The sequence below is a fragment of the Typopeltis vanoorti genome, chromosome 13 (genome assembly GCF_054136105.1).
Source record: "Typopeltis vanoorti isolate ZY-2024b chromosome 13, IOZ_Tvanoo_1.0, whole genome shotgun sequence".
Lineage (NCBI taxonomy): Eukaryota > Metazoa > Arthropoda > Arachnida > Uropygi > Thelyphonidae > Typopeltis > Typopeltis vanoorti.
The window spans coordinates 73,827,363-73,842,481 of NC_143561.1; the positions used below are offsets into that span (position 1 = coordinate 73,827,363).

The 15,119-nt window shown below is 33.5% G+C and overlaps 1 protein-coding gene across 5 annotated transcripts in view; it reads right to left on the bottom strand.

The window, feature by feature from the left end:
- Oseg6 (intraflagellar transport protein Oseg6) overlaps positions 1-15,119 on the bottom strand; it is a 745,559-nt gene that overhangs the window by 490,635 nt on the left and 239,805 nt on the right. For all 5 annotated transcript variants that reach the window (XR_016549279.1, XM_090403102.1, XM_090403101.1 and 2 more), the window contains one exon: positions 6,943-7,049. Coding sequence is in view for 4 of the 5 variants with exons in the window: in XM_090403102.1 (XP_090259228.1) it covers positions 6,943-7,049 (107 nt within the window). In the remaining variant the exon portion in view is untranslated. The remainder of the gene's footprint in view (positions 1-6,942; positions 7,050-15,119) is intronic.

A 15,119-nucleotide genomic window follows, 5' to 3' on the forward strand; every position in this document is an offset into this window, starting at 1 on the left:
TCAAAGAAAGCAAAAGTGGGATTAAATATTCCCTTAATTTAAATAATTAATCATCTATTCCTTGAAATGTACGAAACCCTATGTCATCACACCCTAATCTTAATTAAACAGACCATATGTATCTCCAAGTTCTAGAAAGTAAATATCATAAACTGCTCACTCACTCAGCTGTGATCAAGACATGTGAAAGTATACTCATGCTATTTGACTAATTTTTGTGTTCCTATATTGAATGCAGTAACCAATTCTTTTTCTCTCTCTCCCTGAACGATGCTCATGTTTCAGTGAGCGCAACACATTGACTTTTTGTAAATTCTAATTTCTTTTGCAAGTGTTAAACCATTTTTTTAAAGGATTATGTCTAACACATGTTTCTTTAAAACATCTAGTTACAGACCATGGAAAAATAACTCTACTGAATGTTTAGACTATATCTGGATTGCTGTACATACATATGGTACTTGGGTTTTATGGTTATGAGAAAAGTTTTTCCATCGCTTTGGTTTAACTAATTTTGCACATAGTTTCTTAGTTGTTGTTGTTTTCTCTTAAGCATCTGCTGACTTATTTTTAAGTCAGCAGATGCTTAAACCATAAAAATCGTTTTGATTTTTATGGTTTCTAACATCAACATCACTATATGCCTTCTAGCCGAACCAATAGACATTTTCTTCAGATTCCCATTAAGTCTCTAAGGTGTGGTTTTTGTTTTCAGACTCTGTAATTCCCCCCCCCCCATCCCACCCTACACATAAACACACACAAATATTTGTATGTCTGAATATGCAATTCACCTAGAAGGTGTTTCAATTGTTTCTTCTTAAGACTTTTCAACATATTTTTCTTTTCAGAATGATATTCATTTTATCATGCTTAAAATGAAATGGAGATCATTTCCTTTTTTGAATCCTCTGTTTACTCTTGTGCTCTGAATAAGTGCGAATGTAAATCATTATCTAACAACAAACAATAATATATCTGAAGAAATTAATACTAGAATCATGGCTGGAAATAAGTGTTATTATATTTATAAAAAGTTAATGAGCAATAAGATGCTTAATCATAATTCTAAATTAAAACTTTATAAAACAATTATAAGACCTGTAACAACATATGGATATGAGACGTGGCCATTAAACACAAAAAGATATAGACAGATTGAGCATCTTTGAAAAGAAAATATTAAGGAAGATATATGGACCAATAAAAGAAGAAAAGGGATATGGAGAATTAGAACAAATAATGAACTTGAACAACTAACTAATGGTGAAGATATAGTAAGATATAAAAAAGTCATAAGGAATAGCATGGTTGAGGCATATAGAAAGAATGGAAAAAGAGTTAAAAAATATTTGAATGGAAGCCACTAGGACAAAGGAAGAAAGGTCAACCAAGAAAAAGATGAATTGATGGTGTACAAAAAGATCTTACAACTCTAAAAGTTGGAAGAATAAGAATATGAAGAAGAATTGGAAGAATATGCATAGAAAAGAAAAGAATGGCTAAAAATTGTTTTGCAAGCTAAAACTAATAAAGAGTTGTAAAGCTAGAAGAAGAAGAAGTAGTAGTAGTAGTAGTAGTAGTATATCATTATTAGCAGCAATAACACAGTCAGTCAGACATTTCTGATTTCTTCTGTCTTCTCTTCTCTCTCTCTCTCTCTCTCTCTCTTTCCATGTGAATTTAGGTGCATCTTTATGTTGGAATATGGTGAATAGAAATCTTGCAGGTATTTACCATTATTATTAGTTCTGTTTTCTTCAAATTTTTCCAATGCATTTCTGCATGCCTGGTATATTAATTTCCTATTTTGCTATTTAGATCTCTGACATCATCTTGAAATGTTCAGAAATGGTAACTTTAAACTAAATTTACAATGTAGCATCATTCCAGTGGAGAATCATGAGCCTTGTAGATAAATGTAGCCAACTTGGCTTGATGGCCAAGTGGTTACTATAAAAACCACTATTCAGATACCTTTCTAATTTGAAAGCTAGTAAAACTAAGTTCCAAAAAAAAAAAAAGATCCACACCATTTTTCTTTCTTATTTTTTTTTTTTCATAATATTCAAAATGAGATTTTTTTTTTCTTGACAGAACTGATCTCCAGCCTTTCTTGGTATAAACTAATTACATTTATTACTTTCTAAGTATCTTAGGGACACATTTTTTTTTTAAATTTTGAAATAGATTGCTTTATTTCAGAACAGATATTAATCATATAAATCATTGTGTCACATATAATAAACAATAAATCATATCATATTGTCCTATAATAAACCATAAAGTCATAAAATATGGCCCCAAAGAACTTCCAAAAATTCTTTATTCAGCATAGAAGATTGCAGCTACATTGCTGATTACTGTTCCGACTATTACTGATAATTTGTTAGCAATTCACTCTATCATGCAGAGATTTCTTCTCCATGCATTTTACAAAGATTTCTATGATCATAGTATTGGCATTAATAATTTTCCCATTTAACATTAAATCTGTTAACAAACTAGCCTAACTCAATGGCAGTTAATTTCAGAATAAGAGAAAGAACAATACAATAAAACGAAGTACAGGTAACCCTTGTATAACACAGTAACACATTGTTCTGATGAGCAACACATGAACATTTTTTGGAAGTTTATTTTGCACTTGGCTAGACTATAATAAATTTAGTTTATTTAGTTTAATCCTTTATCCAAGTGTAAGCAAACAAAGTTTGCACCTGAAAATATTTTCAGGACTGAGGTAAGGTGCTACATCCCTTGGCAACTCGTAGCAAAGGTGAAATAAGCTCTCATCACTCCTTGTCCCAGTATCTCCCATAATGCAAAGCACATCTCCTTGCTGACATGTATACTGCTATGCATTAAGGGAAGGGGCCACTACCCAGACCGGTTTCGACCTTTATTGAGGTCTCATCAGTGGGAGGAAGAACCAGAATGGTGATACTAGGGCAGAAGTAATGGAGAGGTCATATTTTCCTATACGAGTTGCCAACCGGTGTACCACCTTATTATTAAATCACCCTGGATTTAGAGAAAGATGTTGGAAGTTTATTTTGCACTTGGTTAAACTATAATAAATTTAGTTTAATCCTTTATCCAAGTGCAAGCAAACAAAGTTTGCACCTGAAAATACCTTCAGGACTGAGGTAAGGTGGTACATTCCTTGGCAACTCATAGCAAAGATGGACCAAGCTCTCATCCCTCCTTGTCTCAGTATCTCCCATAATGCAAAGCACATCTCCTTGCTTTGCATTAAGGGAAGGGCCACTACCCAGACTGGTTTCGACCTTTATTCAATCCCCCTTTATCCAATACACTTTATTCATCCCCTTATCCAATACACTTGGATAAAGGATTAAACTAAATTTATTATAGTCTAACCAAGTGCAAAATAAACTTCCAACATCTTATTCTAAATCCAGATTTAATTTAATAATAAGGTGGTACACCAGTTGGCAACTCCTATAGGTAAATATGACCTCTCCATTGCTTCTGCCCTAGTATCACCACTCTGGGTCTGCCTCCACTGATGAGACCTCAATAAAGGTCTCATCAGTGAAAGGTCTCGAAACCGGTCTGGGTAGTGGCCCTTCCCTTAATGCATAGCAGTATACATGTCTGCAAGGAGACGTGCTTTGCATTATGGAAGATACTGAGACAAGGAGTGATGAGAGCTTGGTCCATCTTTGCAACAAGTTGCCAAGGGATGTACCACCCTACCTCAGTCCTGAAGATATTTTCAGGTGCAAACTTTGTTTGCTTACACTTGGATAAAGGATTAAACTAAATTTATTATAAACACATGAAAATGACTTATGGTTGATGCTAGATAAGCAAAGGATGGCTCTGAAAACAGGGGGACTTACAATTACAAAGTACACATGCTGTGATTTTTCAAACAGCACTAACAGTAACATCATATACCTTCAAGATACTACAAGTCAAAAAAGTTGACAGCTTCAAGTATTTAGGCTCAATCCTCACAATGGATGGCACCATCAATGCAGATGTGGAACACTGTGTGAACATTGGATGAAATGTAGTGTTGTCTGGAATATTGTTCAACAGAATGATAGTGAATGTGTGCCAGGGAATATATATATATATATATATATATATATATATAATAAAGCAGTACAACCTGCCATCATATACAGCATGGAATTAAGAAAAAAACAAGAAAAAAGGTTAGACCACTGGGATGAAGATAATGAGCTGGGTCGGCAGTGTTACTATGCGAACAAATGGTGTAATGAACACATCCATGGGAGCTTTAAAAATTAGACCTATTATTGATAAAATAACTGATTGTTGGCTCAGATGGATTGGACATGTCCTGAAACATCCTGAAGATCACATGATGCAAAAGGTAATGAAAATATGTAAGGAACCAAGAGGATGTAGTAGACCCTGTTTAACATTATTATTATTATTACCTAAGACCTCATGGAGTCAAAGACTCATCTGGGAACATTGACCTCCAAAAATTTTGGGAAAAATTTTGAGTCAATGTTCCCAAAAATTTGGGAACATTGACCTCCAAACTGTCCAGTTGGAGACATCGATAATCCAGGATAGAATATCCTGACAATTACGAAATAGAGAGCCTAATCAAATGAAATGGAATAATGGCAAGGACAATAGCAACAAGAAGATATTCTTGTATAGTGTCGTCATCCCTTATTTTAACTAAATTTCCAACTAAAATGGTTTTAAAGTGGAATAAAACTAAAGTGATGTGATAAACTTTAATAGTGATCCCAAATACCAAATTTCATTACATCCCATTCAGAAAGAGAGGAATTATTATCATTTTGAAAATGATGACAATAATGATAATAATTTGACAGAAACTGTTCAGGGGTTTTGTAGCAGTCTTACACATGAACCCTCCCAACCTTAAAAAAAAAAAAAAAAAAAGAATATTTCATCAACTGGTATTGAACCTAACCTTAGAATGAAAATCAAATCACATACATCATACTGATATGACCTTTCAATACACATACAAATATAATTTGAAATAGTTCAGAGTTAAATTTTAATTGTTAATATTTCTGTCATGGTCAAATTTAATATCCAGAGGCAGAAATTGAATACACTTTTGTAAAAATAAAACAACGTGTGTCAAAAGTCACAGTGCAATTTATGACATCTAAACCAGTTTTTGGCATATGCACTGCACATATATAATTTTCTCTGTCTAAATTTTTTGCCATTACAAACAGTCCAGCTAAAATAAAAAATGACTTGATAAATTGAATAAAATCCATTTAGTTAGAGTAAAATTATTACTATCAAAATCATTTGCCAAATTTTGAAGAAAAAAAAATAAAAAATCTACTTAAAGCCAACCACTAGGGTATAATAATGCATATATTATAGTGCATGTGTTAAATCCAAATTATTATTAAATTCTGTACATCCATAGTGGACTTACTGAAATATAACTTGATGATACATTTTCAATTTCTGCACTGTCGCCAATGATTCAAATGAAATGAAAACTGAACCCTTTCCTTTAGTGTTACACGGTGATCAGCATTCATTTCAGACAAATTATGGAGACTACAACCATGGTATAAATAATTATTTTAATTTCTTGATATTTCGACCTTCATATTAAGGTCATCATCAGGGTGGAGTATACTCATATATACAGAGACAAGATATATTACATTTCACATAGTATGCTAAAGAGACATACCGCTCACGAAACCAATGAAAATGTCTGAAAACTGATTGACTCAATAGATGGGAGAAAAAGGGAAAATATTCTGACAGTCATCAGAAGAAGACAGATGAAATGGTTCGGACATGTGGAGAAGGCTAATGGCATTCCAAAGCAAACCCTAGAAGGAATCGTTCCGGGATCGAGGGTTGGGGGCCGACCTTGATTAAAATGGACTGATAACATCAAAAAATGGACAAATTCCTCTCTTTCTCAACTGACATCAAGAACAAGAGACCAAGACGACTGAAGGAGGCTAGCAAAGAGACAATGATTTGATCACTGGTTATTCTACTAGCTTGACCCCTAGTGAAAAAATAAAATTTAAAAAAATAAATGAAATAGAATAAAATAACTACATCAAAGCTATATTCTGTTTATGTCATCAGGGAATTTTGTTGTTGTTGTTTTTTGACACAGAGAAATCTATATGAGAAAAAAAAAATGTTTTTTTCTGATGCTGTCATAAACAGAATATAGCTTTGATGTAGTTATTTTATTTTATTTTTTTTTCACTAGAGGTCAGGCCAGCAGAATAACCACTGATCTAATCATTGTCTTTTAGTACACTATGCAAAATGTAATATAGCTTGTCTCTGTATATATGTGTGTATACTCCAGTGATGACCTTGATATGAAAGTTGAAACGATGGGAAATTAAAATAATTATTCCTAACACAGCTGTAGTTTCCATAATTTGTCTGAAATGAAAACTGAGATGCTTGAGTAAATTTCTGAAAGGTTCAAAGTACCAAATTTCAATAAAATCCACAAAACTGTCTATAACAATGCACATATTACATTGCATAATCTAAATCCCAAATTCTATTAAATTCTTTCCAGCCAAAGGTAGAGTTACTACAACATAATATTTTGACATATTTTTCTCCTTTGCACTACTGCCAAAGATATCCAACTGAAATGAAAACTGAGATGGTACAACAATTTTTTGAAAGGATGCCAAATACCATATTTCAATAAAATCCACTAGAGAGAGAGAGTCCTGGAATAACTTGCATATTGACATATGAACAAAAATATTTGCAATATCCATGATAACACCAGCTAAGAATAAGAAATTTGCATTTAGCAAAATTGTAATAAATAATCACATCTTTTCAATCACACATTAATTAATCAATCAGACCTTTATGTTTTTCATGTTTATATATATATATATATATAATACAAAGACAATCTTTACTTACCATATGAAGATGTACTTTGCCTTCTATTAAAACAGATGCATAATCTCCATTTAATTTCATGCCATGTATAGTTCCCAGATACTCACGATCCTGTATTGGCACAGGACCTATTAAACAGGATAATACAAAGCTTAAAATAATGCAAGCACCTACAAGAATATATATATATATATATATATATATATATGACAGAATGATCATTGACTCGGTTAACATACATAGTTTTATGAAAAAAATTGAATGACTAGAACCGAGATTTAATTAAAAAGGTTTTAATATAAACACACTACACTACTAGTTTCGGCCTGTAACAGCCTTCTTCAGGTGACATTATAAAAGAAAAAACACTAAACATTGAGGGTTAAAAGACTATGAACAACATAGACAGTCTTTATACATAATTAGCATGAAAATGTTGTAGTTGTATTTGAAGCTGTTCTTTCATTTGTTGCATTGTTGGGAGAGTGTGTGCTTGCTGCATCACGTGAACGCCAGTACATGATTACAGCTGAATGACTATCTGGGAGGTTGTAGCTTAAGTTGTTATTTAGATGAACAGGATTGAAGATGATTTCTCTCGATTCCATGAGAGACATTACTTACAAGAGACAGCGAGCAAGTGCATTATCAAGTCATATCCTCTTCTCGGCTAATCCTAATGATGATAACCAAAGTCACAAAGTCTGCTGGGAAAAATCTACAAACATCTTCCATTGCAGTGACGAAATAGAGAGAAAAATTGTGGAATCGAGAGAAATCATTTTCAATCCTGTTCATCTAAATAACAACTTAAGCTACAACCTCCCAGATAGTCATTCAGCTGTAATCATGTACTGGCGTTCATGTGATGCAGCAAGCACGCACTCTCCCAACAATGCAACAAATGAAAGAACAGCTTCAAATACAACTACAACGTTTTCATGCTAATTATGTATAAAGACTGTCTATGTTGTTCATAGTCTTTTAACCCTCAATGTTTAGTGTTTTTTCTTTTATAATGTCACCTGAAGAAGGCTGTTACAGGCCGAAACTAGTAGTGTGTTTATATTAAAACCTTTTTAATTAAATCTCGGTTCTAGTCATTCAATTTTTTTCATAAAACAATATATATATATATATATATATATGTGTGCATGTATGCACAATGTGTGACAATGAAATTCCTAGAATGCCCATATCAAAAACTATAAACTATATTTGTTTACCTGTAGACCAGTGAACTAATCACCTATGAAATAATCCCACAGTGCTACAATGCACTTGGTTAGATGATTCTGCCATTATCAACATATTTCTGGAATGTTTCTTATAGAATGTTTTTTTATTACTGTCACCATGTGATGTTGGATGTAAGAAAATTTGCTTCCTTTTGAGTCATTCTTTGCTTTTGGGAGTAGCCAATTTACAAGGGGCTAATTCTACTAAATAAAGATGAACCAATTTTATGATTGGTTCATCTTTTGGTTCAAACTAGTATTGAGTGTAAAGAGTATAGTATTTTTAGGAAAGATAGGCAAGATAGGGGGGGTGCTGCTAATGATATTGGATAATTTGGGTATACAGATAGGGAAGAAAGCAATGAATGCAATACTAGTAATAATATTTCAAGTGGCAGTGAGTTTGAGGCCATTTGGTATCAGGTGGAACCTAAAAAGATCACATAGATAATGGGATCTTGTTACAGACCTATCAGATCATTTCTAGTGATGATGAAATGCATTACCAAATAAACAAGACGTTAATCATCATGAGATATACATTAATTTTCTGCACACTGACTGGATAGCAATGATATCTTATGAGAAGAATGAAACTGAATTTATTTCAGCTGTTGCAAGACAACTTCCTCAAGCAGCATGTAACAGAAGAAATTTGAGGTCAAAAAGCATTAAATCTGATTATAGTGTCAGAAGAAGTTTTAGTTAAAGACATGACTGTTCTGCCTCCATTTAGTGACAGTGATCATGCTGTACTGACTTAGGAAATGGCTAAATACCGAAGCTGGATATTGAGACTGACTGAAGACTATATTAGATTGTATCTCATGGTATCATGTACTAGATGGAAAGATGTCGGTACACATTTAAAAAACACTTAAATGATGCAATACTGAAATGGTCCCTAGAGTCAAAAAATAAATAGGGTAGGAGTGAAATGAATGTGTAATCTTATTAAGAAAATAAATTAAAGTTACCAAGAAATTATATACTTGGTTTAATCCTTTATCCAAGTGTAAGCAAACAAGTTTGCGCCTGAATTATTTTCAGGACTGGGACAGCTCGTGGTAAAGATGTATGACTTCACATCACTTGCCTTAGTATCCCATAATGCAAAGCACATATCCTTACAGGTGTGTATAATGCTATGCATTATGGGAAGGGTCACTACCCAGACTGATTTAGACCTTTATTGAGGTCTCATCAGTGGGAGCCAGACCCAGAGGTGATACTAAGGTTGAAGTAATGCAGAAGTCATATTTTTACATACGGGTTGCCAAAAGGTGTCACATCTTATTATTAAAATACTCTAGATTAGAGATAGTTGTTGAAATTGTTTCCACTTGGTTATATACTATAAATTAAAGATACCAAAAAAGATTCATAAGAAAAGATGTGGAATACCATGTGCATAAGGATGATCCTGCTTATATAATTAAAATTATAATTATTATAATTATACTCTATATATAATTATATATTATTAAAACTATACTCCTTATAATTATAAAGAGCAGGCTAGAAGAGTTACAACTGTTGCATAGAAAGCTAAGTGTGAGTATGAAAAGAAACTGGCTCTGTAAACTAATGACAACCCAAAATAATTCTATTGTTATCCTCCAAGTAAAAGAAATAATGAATATGAAAGAACAACTCTACTGAATGCAGAGAATATGCAGATGTCAGATGCACAAGAGGTTGCTCAACTAATGAGTGCCCATTTTGCTAAAAGCCATGAACATGGTATACGAAACATTGAGTTTACCACTCATGGTGTATGCAACATTGAGCTTGTCACTCACCCTCATACACTTGAGTTTTTTCATTCAGAGAATGAAAAAACTCAAGTGCATAGAACTGTGAAATCTTAATAAGAATTCATTCAGCAATAAAGACTGGTAGGATATCAGCATGGATACTGAAAGAATATTCTGCTGAGCTGACTAATAATTTGCTAATTTGTTACTCCCACCTCTAATCTTGTTCCATCATATTCTATCCTCTTTTCCCCAAAAAATTTCTATTTTTCACCCTCCCAAAGAGTTCTCAGCCCACCCTTAAAAAAAAAACTGGTTTTAAAATTTGCATACCTCTTGCCTTACCACAATTTCCCCCATCTCTCCCTCTCCACACTTCCAACTCCCCCCCCCTTCTTTAGTCATATCTCAGCAGTAATACAAATGTATATCGCCATACACCAGTTGCTGCTGAATCAGAAGACAACCAGGAACATCCTACAAAGGTATGTGCCAAAATTATTCTTCCCATACGTTCTTCATGTATCTATCTTTAAAGCATTAGTAATGCCCTAAAAATTGAGTAAAAAGCCAATGACATTATAAAAAGGAGTACTCCTAAACAAAAATAGGCAAAAATATTCATAAAAACTAATATTTATTTAGAGGAGTAACGTGGAATTTTTTCCAGAAATAATACCTATATAATTTGAGTCTCAGAACAGCAGAGATTCCACAGGAGTGGAAAGAATATATGGCAATGATGTATCCAACTATTGAACCTTTGAGTTAGATGATGAATGCAAAAGCATACAGTTTTTTTAGTAAATCCAAAAGTATCATGCTATATCCTGAGGGATATAGCATGATATTTTTGGATTTTGCTAAGGCTTTTGACAGAATACAGAATGAAAGACTGTTGCACAAATTAAAGAATTTGGGATTCGATTTTAAAATATTAACAGAGATAAGAGGATAGCTGACTAATAGATATCAACAAGTGGTATATGCAGGATATGAGTCTGCAAGATTTTAAGGTGACCAGTAGTGTATCACAGAAATCAGTCCTTAGTCCATTGTTATTTCATCTTTACATTAATGACATTGGCAAAGACATAACAGCTATTTGCTTATGATGCAAAGATGGGCAGGATAATCAGGAATGTGGCTGATATGAAGTACTTGCAGAATGATATGAGCAGGCTGGAATTGTGGGCATGCAAAAATTGCTGTCTATTCAATGTTAGTGAATGTAAAGTCATGCACTTTGGTGCAATGAGATACACAATGTTTTATTATTTGGTGGGATTATACTAGAAGAAACTGATCATGATAGGGATTTCAGAGTTTTAGTATATAGGAAGTTGAAGTTCAAGGACAAATAACAACCTTACTAATATAGTAAAGATTGCAAATACAACTCAGAGAATAATTACAATGCAGAAACGAACACTGACATATAAGAATAATGAAGTCATTTTTCCTCTTTACAAGGCTTTGATACATTACCTCAAACAAAGTTGAGGTGATGTATCAAATCTGGTCTCTTAATTTCCAAGATGATGAATATACACTAGAGAGGATTGAAAGGAAAGTGATAAAAATGATAGATAATAATTTTTATGTAATTTCAAACAAATTTTCTACTAATAAAGGTGAAGAGATAGAGTTCCAGATGAGGAGGCACATTTATAAAAGGATGTTTCATTTAGTTTGTGACCTAAAGCACAAGTTTAAGTCCAAATCAAATTGAATGTCATCAAAGACAGGAATGGAGCACTGCTAACAGAAAAACTGGATGGAAATCAAAAACAGACAGAAAGAATACTGTGCAGAACTGTATAACAGAGTGGAGAAAATTTGGAGGAGCCATCTCACCAGGAAAATTTCCATTTGGAACCTCTTCCACTCAGGCATGAAGTGGAAGCAGTTTAACAGCAATAAGGCCCCAGGTGCAGATGGAATCCCAGCAGAGTTAATTAAGGCCACAGGGGACGGAGGGATTAGGAGTGTTTCATACATTGATTATGAGGTAATGGGAGACAGAATCATGGCTTAGAGATTGGAAGAAGTCAGTTTTCATATCACTACATAAGAAGGGAGATATGAAGGATTACAAGAACTATAGAACTATTAGTTTAATCTTTCATGCAAGCAAGATTTTATTGGAAATCATACTTAATAGGATTGAGGCCAAATTTGAGGCAGGGATGCCTGAGAAACAAGCAAGTTTTAGGAAAGATACAGGCACCAGAGATCAGATTCTTAACCTTAGACAGATCATAGAAAGGTATAAGGAATTTAGACTCCTATGCTAATGTGTTTCTTAGACTACTCTAAAACTTTTGACTGTGTTCAGCATGTGAAACTATGGGAAGTAATGAAAAGAATGAGTTTTCCTCAATACACTATCTGGTTGATAGCTAACTTGCACAGGAAGCAAGAAGCCACAGTAAGAACAGGTGTTGAATTAACTGATTTGCTCCAGGTTGGAAAGGGAGTTAAGCACGGATGTTTACTCTCTCCTCACTTGTTTAGCATCTATGCTGAGGAGATCATGCGTGAAGCACTGGATGAGCTCAAGATATGAATTAGGATAGGTGGTAGATTGATCAGCAATCTGAGGTATGCTGATGATAGCATACTCCTCTGTAATGACAAGGAAGAAAATTCTTGATAAAGTTAACAAGTTCAGCAATAACAGAACACTTCAGCTCAATCAAGAAAAACAAAGATTATGGTTCTCAATAGAAATTACATACAGGGAAGCTCTTGAGAAACAAGTGTACCTTAATGGAGAAAGAATTGAAGAAGTCAGCAAGTTTGAGCACCTGGAATCCATTATTAATGTGAAGAATTGCTGTTCAGAAGAAGATTAGGAATGACTAAAAAAACAGTCAGAGACTTGTCTAAAATCTGAAAGGATGAATCTATCTCCACGAGAACAAAGTTGAGGATTTTGGATGCAGTCGTTTTTCCAATAGTAACTTATGAATGTGAGACTTAGAAACCTAAAGAAGTCAGATAAGAAAATGATAGCTGCTTTTGATATGTGGTGTTACAGAAGGCTGTTGAGGATATCATATACTGAAAGGCACATAAATGAATGTGTGGTAGAAAAGATTAGTAGAACCTTAAGGATACTAACAGATGAAAATTAAAATATTTTGAAAACACTGAAAGCATGGAAGGTGGACTTCTCAGAACAGTAATAGAAGGTAAAGTTCCTGGAAAAAGAGGAAGGGATAGACCATCAATGAGATGGGTGGGTTTGTGTGTGTGTGATCTTCAGAGGGTTGAAGGACTGGTGTGGCACATCACCAAGCATCGAAGTGATCATACAGCATCTGTGAATATCCAATAAACAAAAGATGAAGACAATTTTAAGCTTCCTCCTAAGCTTGTCATAATTACCTGCCTTGTAGTTCCACATACAGCCCTTCCTGCCAGAATTTTTTCATGTTTTGCAATCTCCAAAGTCAAGACCACATGGTCACTTTTGCCAATCAGAGGCAATGTGGCCACCATGGTTATGAATAGCTCTTCGGATCCTATGACCAGGTACAATACTCACACTCCTAGTCCCCCTCCATCACAAGCTACTTCAAGTAATTATTTCTCAGTAGACGTATAAATTCCATTTCCTTCCTGCTGTGTAATCCTTCTTCCTTTAAGTCTATATCTCCATAGCTGAAGTCCCCATAACAATCACTCGACCTGTACTCGTACTAACTTGCCAGTGTATGTCTTCCAGATCATCTGTGGAATACCCTGGCCTACAGCAAAAACCAACTGTATATTTTGTCTTACTGGCCTTGATCTCACACCAGACTGCTTTAAATGAACAGCCACCCTCCTGCCTATCTCCTATTTTTTTTTGTCTACACTTCTTCTGCTATCATCAGTACTCCTTCCACAATCCTATCTTCTCTATCATCATCATCATCATCATGCCTATCAAGGATCTAGGCCTAGAGTGGCGTGTTCCAGCCTTAGAAGTCATCATTGAATCTCTTAAGAGGATGTCCTATTTTCTTTTTCCTAATGGTTTGAAATTTAAGGCTTGTTTTAGTAATCTTTCTGTTTTCATTCTTTCAATGTGTTCCATCCATTTGTGTTTATATTTTTTAATTTTTCTATTACTGATTCATGGTTTAATTCTTTCATAATTTTTTCGTTTCTTTTGTGATCAAATAGAGTATACTTTGCAGTATACTCTATTTGATCACAAATAGAGTTATTAATCTTAGTTTGTCTTTTTGTTTTATTGTCAGATTTCACTTGCATCCAATAGGACTGGTAGGGCTAATGTATTGTATACTTTTAGTCTGGCTTGTTTTTGTACCAGGTTTGGTTTAAATAAAGAGTTAATTACACCTGTTATTTTGAAATATTTTGCAATTTTTAGGTTTATATCTTTTTTATTTTCATATGTAATCATACATCCTAGGTAGTTAAAAGGAGACATCCCTGTCAGACTCCTTGGTTTATCTCTCTTGGATATGATAGTTCATAATTTAATCTTATTTGTATTTGATTATTTTCATATATATATTTATCATACCTTTTATAATAATATTTGGTATTTGGCTTTCTTTTAATATGTTAAATAAAATGCTTCTTTTAACTTTGTCAAATACTTTTTCAAAGTCAATAAATGTAATATGCGTTTCTAAATTGTATTCTCTTCATTTCTCTATTATTAATTTTAGGCAAAAGGCTGGGTCTGTACATGACTGTCCTTTTCTAAATCCATTCTGTACTTCTAAAATAAAGTTTTCAGAATATTTTATTAGTTTGTTATTTAAAATTCTGCTATATATTTCATAACAGTAATTTAGTATATTTATACCTCTATAGTTTTTAGGGTCATCTCTACTACCTTTTTTCTTTTTTAAAGATAGTGATCACAATTGCTTTTTTTTTCATTCTATTGGGGGGGGGGGTTACTAGTTGAATAGTTTTATTTAAAAATAATAGGAATCTTTCTTTGAACCTTGTTCCTGCATATTTATATAATTCTGAACCTAACTTATCTTCTCCAGGTGATTTTCCATTTCAATTGGCATTGAATGGTTTTGAAATATCTTTCTATGTTACTTGTTTTTTAGAAATAGCCACACTATTATTGCATGATAAACAAATACATTTGCCATTATGATTGATAAAGCAAGGCGCTCGCATCTGATCTGACAGATATATGCTAATTGTTAACATGAATATT